Source organism: Protobothrops mucrosquamatus, unplaced genomic scaffold (assembly GCF_001527695.2).
Source record: "Protobothrops mucrosquamatus isolate PMUCROS unplaced genomic scaffold, P.Mucros_1.0 scaffold856, whole genome shotgun sequence".
Taxonomy (NCBI): Eukaryota; Metazoa; Chordata; class Lepidosauria; order Squamata; family Viperidae; genus Protobothrops; species Protobothrops mucrosquamatus.
Window position 1 is genome coordinate 296,874 of NW_015387111.1, and position 8,230 is coordinate 305,103.

Here is an 8,230-nt window from a genome sequence, read left to right on the forward strand (position 1 = left end):
TTAGGAGGGGAATGGAGATCCACCAATGACTGTACCTGCCTAGAGCCAAACTTGCAACGTCTGTCCTGGGCAAGATCAAGTCAAAGACTGGAGACCAACGGTCCAGGACGGGCGTGGCAACTTTGGCTGACTTGATCTGATTGGGCAGGAATACAGTCTACTACCCAATGGTGGAGTCTCCATCTCAGTGCTGGAGAATGTCTATCTTTGCACAAGATGAATATTTGAAAATATTACCATAAGCTTTTTGTAATTTTGTTTCAAGGGAAAAAAAAAACTTAGGTAAACAGTTCTGACCGAGAATATATTCTTGCAGAAATGTGATGTGCATAACATTGTCATTCCACTGACCCATTTCAAAACTGTTCTATAAGAAGTCATTAAAGAAGACATGGAAAGGAAGGTGCATGGAAGCTGCTTGCATTTTAGAATAGCATTTTAACTGGCAATGAAGCCACTGACCATTCCAAGCACAAAAGACGCTAAGCTGTATATATAGAGATGAAAATTAATCTGTGGACAATGGAACTTCCCTTCAGATAAACAGATTATTATACCCCTTTCCTTCTTCAAGATAAATGGATAGAAGTGGGAAAGTGGAATCACAAAGCTGAACTCTAGCTCAATTTTCTAACAAATTATAATTCTCCTTACTTTCTCCAAGAAAACTTACTAAGAGAGAGAACGGGTACATTTACTCTGGTTTCACGTGATCTTTGTATGGTAATGTAGGTTTGCACAAAGACATCAATTGCAGAGAAAATCTTTGCATTATCAACCCAAAGATCACAGAACAGAAAGGTCAGGAAAGCTAATCAGCTTGATAACAGGCTCAGTTACATTCTGTTCTTGTACTAGAACCTCTTTACATTGCTTTTAAACAGATCAAAACAGAACATTTTTCTTCCATCTAACAGGCAATGAAATTGACTTGGTGTTTTTTAAAAAATGAGGAGGGGAATCAACTTACTTTCTAGTTTTCCTTTGAACCCAAGTTAAAAGAGCCTTGATTGCTTTCCGCTGATCCTTCACAGAAACAGACATGTTTCTCTCAACATTAGGTGTGCTGGGATGAGATGTATCTGAATCAGGGCCACTTGGCCCTGATGACAGGCTAGATGAGGAGGAGTTCCTATTGAGGTTGCCTGTAAGTTCCTTTATCTGTAATGAAAAAGGCAATTATCGAGATCAGAAGTACAAAACAAAGAGCTATCATCTAGTCTTGCTGTTTTCCGGACAATCAGCCCTTTTTTTATTGCTTTAGGCAAGAGACTGCTTGCAGGCACCTCTTCAGTGCTGACCCAGAATTCAGCTAAGGCCAGTGTAATGCACCTGAAAACAGCTGGCCATACCCTACATCATTAGCATTGGCGACTGGCATTCCAATATATATAATAAAAATGCACAGCACTTTTCAACAGCCAATCTTTTGCAGTAACATGGCCCAGATCTGGGGCAAGCTATGGGTGCTGTAAATAAACAATCCACAAACATGCTCATTTAAAGAGTTAACATATTTATTCTGTGGACAATATTCTACTTTATTTCCTCAGCTTTAAGAGATTGCAAAATATAATTTGCTTATATTACAATGGGGGCAAATGATACATTTGCAACTATTGCTAAGTAATGTGCCTTAGCCATTAATAATGTAGTTGCACAGCAAAGATTTAAATATATCCTGCATGTGAACTGCTTTTGTTCACTAAGAGGTAAGCTTTTGTATTTTTCTTCTTCTTCTTATGACTCAATAATAAATCTACCCATCTATTTCTATTGGACAGAGTCACCTTTCCATAAACAGATCTCTTTCTCTTCAGAATAGGGATTGTATTACAGCAGAAAAGCCTGCTTAAGAAAAGGAAAGTGCTTCTGCTATTTCCTCTTTAGTGCTGCAGGCCTTCATGTATCTGCCTTGGTATCTGAGAATTCTACTTCCCTGAACATCAGATTTCAGGGAAATCAGTATAAACTCTCTGCCTTCCTGTAGTTGTGTTCCCATGAACTCTCTCCAAACCCTTCTTGCCTTTGCCAGAACATCACATCTCCCCCCCGCCCCAAGCATTCATGGAAAAAGAACCCAGCATGTTAAAGAAAGGTATTTCTACTAAATATGGATTACCTTATATATTGCAATAACATGATTCATTAGAATCTGCCTTTTTGGTGGAAAGTTACCAAATGATAGAAAGGGGAAAAAAATACTCCAGAGTTTGAAAGAGATAACAAGTTTCTAGGAGCAGGCACAGTTTGGAGACAAGTGTTAAACTTTATGAAGAATGTATTTTTGGAATGACATAATAGCAGTAAGACAATGCTAAAATCGATGCCAATGTCACTTTGCAGTAGAACAGGATAAACAACCTGATCTTTTAATGAGCAATAGGCAGCACCAGGCATGGAAGATTCTTTTCTTTTCAAAGGCCTGACATATTTACTTTTTAACAGATGGTGGGGCGGGGAAATGTCTTCTCATGTTTCCTGGCTTGTTAGCTCCCATTTTGCCATTTGAAAATTTGGCTCACCTTTAAAGGAATAATCATATTTAGGAAATAGCAGCTGAAATGGAAGCAGCAGGAAGAAAAGTAGTAAATGGCAAAATAGTTGAAAGGAAATGGTAACATTTGTTTTTCTTACCACATTCACACTATATAATTATCTGATCAAGTTTGGCCCATTCTAAACACATACATTACTCAAACAGTGTCTGGTTGGAAATGTTGCCGGGTTTTTTTTTCTTCTCCTTTCCCTAGCAAAGAAAATTTATTTTGATTTGACCGTTTTGAAGAAAAAATAAAGATTTTAAGCATTCTAGTTAGATTTTTTTAGTTGAATGAGTATGTTTATTTTCTAGTTATAAAGGTTTGACAAAACTATCAAAAACCCATCATTGGGGGAAATGAGTCCAGTTGGCTGAGCAAAGGCATCATCATCATCAACAACATCTGATCAATCTTGCTTAGGCAAATAATCTAAATGAGGAGGGCTAACTATTCCACCTAATACTTTTTAAAACAGATTCATGAGAATAATAATGCTTGTGATTTTAACAAACTCTCTTTGTCACCAATAGGGTTTTTTTTCTTTCCAAACACTGCAAAGTAATATATCTCTTTTAAAGTAATGTGGTTGCTCATTGGCCATTGAGGAGAAACATGCTTACAATTGATCTTTTTTTAAGAGAGCGATGTAAATTATTTAAATTATATTAGTGGCAAGAGGGCACAAATTTCATACGCTCTGCTGCAGGCTATCAAGTTCTCATGTAGGACTTAATCCTGAAATGTGACTGAAAATTTCACTGCCTTTCTTAAAATTAGAGGAAAGATGATCCTGGGGGTTGAGTTTCCAGAGAAGTACTTGCTAAATTGTTACCCTGAAGATCAGCACTTCTAAATCTCCCAATCTCCCTTACATTAAATCCACAATGATTATCTAATTGTTGCAATGTGTTTTAATGTGTTTTTGTTGTTATTGTTTGGTTATTTATTTATATCTGTTTAGTTTTGGATTTTCTTTTTTAACTGCATGAGCCTCCCAGAACCATGTTTGTCAGATGGGCAGCTATACAAATTAAATAGATCAAAATAAATAAATAGCATCTATCTCCCCAAGTCTTTTCAGAGAGTGAAGGGGCTTTTGTGGGTTTGGGAGTTAGCAAAATTTAATTGTGCAATTTGTAATAACTCAGTTGCCCAAATTAGAGTAAGCAGAAACAATTCATATTTACTTGAAGGCATCAGTAGGTACAATCTCTAGTATCAATCAAAGTTTCCTAAAGATATACTTTAATATGTGTAGAATTCAGAATGACATAGTTATGCAGCAACTAAATATTTTTTAAAAATGATTGTAAAAAGGAAGTAAAGAAGCTAAGACAATAGATTAAATAGATTGTTATAATTAAATCTCTTCTACAAAACTGGCAGTTCTCTCCTTCTGGAAAAGGCCCAAATTCACTCAAGAGCCATACGATCTGCTTAGGTAAAACACACAGAATATTCATTGGGTTCAAAGGACCTGCTGTTCTCCCTCCCAGAAAAGTTTTCAAGTCCTGATTTCCACATCTAGTAATCGGGTAATGTTTTCAATCTATCAAGGTGGCATAAATAGAACTCTCAATCACATTAAAGGTCATTTGTGGAAGAAACAGCAACATTTGTAGAGGGTAGAAATGAACGAGAAGTATTTTTGGCCAAAATCTGGTTCCCAATTTATAAAATAGGGACAAGTTAGATCTGCTCTGAATTCGTGTTTTTAAATAGCTGGAAGCATATTGATTACATGGGTAAATTGTTGTGTGACATTTCACATTTTAATTTCAGTGTTAGTACAGCAAAACAATGCACATCTACAACTGTTTAAAAAAGCAGTGCGCAACTTTTATTTTTTGACCGAGTCCTGCACTTGGCTTTTTGTGGCATGTTGGAAATCACATTCCAAAAATTACATTAGGACAGGATAGAAAGTGGAAAGAGCCAAGGATAATACCTAAATTTGATTTAACATAATGTAAATGTAAGTAAATTTACATAACATAAATACTATGTACAGTGTAGTACTACACTGTCCCCATGTGTTAATTTTTCCCTCCATCAAAATAAAAAAATGACAATTCGTTTTAAGGGTTTCTGGGACTCACATCTGAGGATTGAGAGGTTCAATTGCAACCTTATGCTGGGGCCTCAAGTTTTGCATCTCTGTTTAAAGCATAATTGGCAAGATGCACACCATTAAAATGAAGAATGCAATGACTGGAGACTGATCTAAGATTTGGATGAGAGCCAGAGGCATTTAAATCAGGCTGGACTTAAGTAACTGGATGAAGAAAACCATTTGTGATGGCAAAGGAAATGTCCTGAGGAGGAGGAAGAGGAAGGTAGAAAAGAAAGAGGTAATGAGGCTCAGGTGATGGGATCATTGCCATGGTCCAAATTTTGCAGTGTGGTTAGACAAAAAGATACAGATGACAGCAAGCATCTATTTCATTTGTATCCTTTTTTGCATACCAATCTGTTTTCTGTTGAAAGCGAAAAATGTGAATTATAGCATTGGATTTTTTTTTACCTGAAAAAACAGGATTATGTTCCATATCAGGCCCAGTACCATGGAGGAGTTTCCATCTGCTATTTCAGATGCATCAATGCTAACCAGTTTTACCTAAAGAAAAACAGTTTACATTTTTCAAAGTTATGTTTTCAAATAAATAAGTACATTTGTCAAATAATTGATGTTCAGTTGTGGAACTAGAGAATGTTTGTACCATATAAATTTCTCAATAAGACTAGGTAATTTTTGGTCACATTGTGCTTTTTTACAGTGCAATAGCTACTGACTACTGTTTCTATCTACGCTTCTATATAAGCTGTACTAGTTTACAATATACACAATCCACCTCTATCACACTTGTTGCCATAATCATAGATGTATTATTATAATTGCAAAATCCTTAAGGGCTCTCAGAAATGCAGAGATAAATATCTAAGAAACGATATATACATGGTGTCAAGATCCAAATGCTCTCCAGAAGAGCTCTATTTTCTAGTAGCTTCCAAAAGCCATGCAAGGTGGGAGCCAAACTAGATGCTCATTGAGAGGCCCTCCCAAATAACTAGACCAATCAATGAAAAGCAGCATCACTGAACTTTGCCCTCCTTTACCTTCCTAAAGTGTGGCAATACTGATAGTTATTCATGGGTTGATTAAACTGGTCAAATTGGAATGTGCAGTCCTGTAGATATCTAGACACCAAGCCATGTAGGGCTTTCTAGGTTAGGACCAGCACTTTAAATAGCACTCAGAAACCTGTGGGCAATGAATACAGAGCCCAGAAAACTAGTGTAATATGTTCCCTTCTGTTGAATACTGATCAGCACATGGACTGCTGCATGTTGAACCAATTGCAGTTTCTAAGTGAACTTCAAAGGCAGCCTCATGTAGAGCATGTACAGTAGCCCAGGCAAGTTTTGGTGAGAACATGAATTGCTGTAGGTAGAACCACTCCATGTAGGATTGCAACAGGTGCATGAGCTAAAGCTGGAGAAAGTCCTCTCTGGCCAGTCCTAGCTTTTTTAGCAGAAGCCATGAGTCCAGAAGAACGCATAAGTCACAAAGCTGATCCTTCAGGTAAAATGCTGCTCTGTCCAGAGAGATTGTTGAAATGAACAAAGAATCCCAATGGACAAACAGTAATTCTGTGTTAGTAGGAATCAATTTAAGCCCTCTCCCATACAGACTATCATTCCTCTAGATAAACTAGACCACATAATCAATTCCCCAAGATATCTACATCTACGTTTACTGAGGCTGGCTATAATAACTGAATCTTGTAAGTCTGATTTTGCTGTACCTGCTCCTTCTTATGAGTCAGTGAATTAGGGAGATGGCTATCTGAGCAGCTTCTAAATATTGTCTGGATATTCTGGGTTTAAGAATGTTTTAGCCCTTTTTATCTTGGAAATGAAGCCTGTATAACTCTATTAGGGTCATTTTCCTTATTTTCTACACAGAACCATGCAGCCTCCAGACACTGAAACAGGACTTCCACACAATGTTCAGTCTAGCTTAGCAACTTCATGTAAGTGTTAAATAGGAGGGGGAAGAGAACCAGTCCTTGCATCCTCCTACAAGGGAGTAGTCTCTAGTCAATTTCTCCTGCCCTTCACCCTCAAGTGGAATCATCCATCAAGGAAAGACCATAACAACTGCACATAGTGACTGCATTCCTCAATCACTGCAGACAGTCCAGAACAGGGGTAGTCAACCTTGACTCTTTTATGACTGGTGGACTTCAATTCTGGGAGTTGAAGTCCATGAGTCATAAAAGAGCCAAGGTTGACTACCCCTGGTCCAGAAGGTTAATATGGTTGATGGCATCAAAGACTGCTGAAAAATCCAAAAAGGACAGGAATGGATGCACTTTGTCCATCTGAGTCCCAACAAAAATAATCTATGGCAGCTATTTAATAGTTATCTATTTAGTAATAAAAACTACTGGTTTGCAGCTACAGATTACTCTTCAAAAATGACTATACTGCGCAGAAATATACCTTCTAAATATTTTTCCAACATTCTCTTATCTAAAACCTACTATTAATTTACTTATGAAATGCTACTACATGATCACAAAGTATTCAGTTTACTATAAAAAAGTATAAAAATTAACATACTTTAGATTCAGCATCCTTAGGAATAAATACCGTACATTATAAACTAAAAAGAAGCAATACTACATCAAATGCATATCTGCCACTAGAACATGTTACTTATAGGTAGTCTTCAACTTATAACCACAATTAGGATCAGAATTTCCAGTGCTAAGGAAGGCAGTTTGTTCAGTGAGATGCACCTGATTTTACCTTTTGCCACAGTTATTAAGCAAATTGCTGCAGTTGACTGAATCGTGCAGTCATTAAGCTAATTTAGCTTCTTCCATTGACTTTGCTTGTCAGAAATCAGCTGGGAAGGTCATAAGTGGTGATCCCATGATCCTGGGTAAATAAATGACGGTTGCCAAGCACCCAAATTTTTGTCATGTGAACATAGTAAATAAATGACGGTTGCCAAGCACCCAAATTTTTGTCACCATAGGAACACTGCAACAGTTATAAGTGTGAAGACTATTTGTAAATCACGGTTTTTTCAATGCCATTGTAACTTCAAACAATAGCAATATCACTTAGACTTATATACCACTTCATAGTTTTTTACAGCCCTCTCTGAGCAGTTTACAGAGTCAGCCTGTTGCCCCCAACAATCTGGGTCCTCATTTTACTGATCTTGGATGGATGGAAGGCTGAGTCCACCTTGAGCCGGTGAGGTTTGAACTCCTGGCAGTGAGCTGAATTAGCTTGCTATACTGCATTCTAACCACTGCACCACCATGGCTCCACCAGTTGCTAAACAAATGGTTAACAGTCCAGGACTATCTATACTTGATTGTTTTTCCTTCATTCTGGAATTGGCCCTTCCCACTAAGGAAAAACTGAACACAACTAGACACAGGGAGAGTTTTTTCCCCCTGTACCATCATTTTAATAATAATAATAGTAAAGTTGGAAGGGACCTTGAAGGTCATCTAGTCCAACCCCCTGCTCAGGCAGGAAACCCTATACCATTTCGGACAAATGGCTGTCCAGTCTCTTCTTAAAAACTTCCAGTGTTGGAGCATTCACCGCTTCTGGAGGCAGGTTGTTCCACTGGTTAATTGTTCTCACTGTCAGGAAGTTTC

General features: G+C 37.5%; 1 protein-coding gene across 1 annotated transcript in view; it reads right to left on the reverse strand.

The window, feature by feature from the left end:
• Positions 1 to 8,230, reverse strand: part of CLMN (calmin) — a 78,191-nt gene that overhangs the window by 19,092 nt on the left and 50,869 nt on the right. Inside the window, exons 5-6 of the mRNA XM_015819068.1 lie at positions 5,068 to 5,160; positions 971 to 1,161 (exon numbers count right to left, since the gene is read on the reverse strand). Of these exons, the coding sequence (XP_015674554.1) occupies positions 971 to 1,161; positions 5,068 to 5,160 (284 nt within the window). The remainder of the gene's footprint in view (positions 1 to 970; positions 1,162 to 5,067; positions 5,161 to 8,230) is intronic.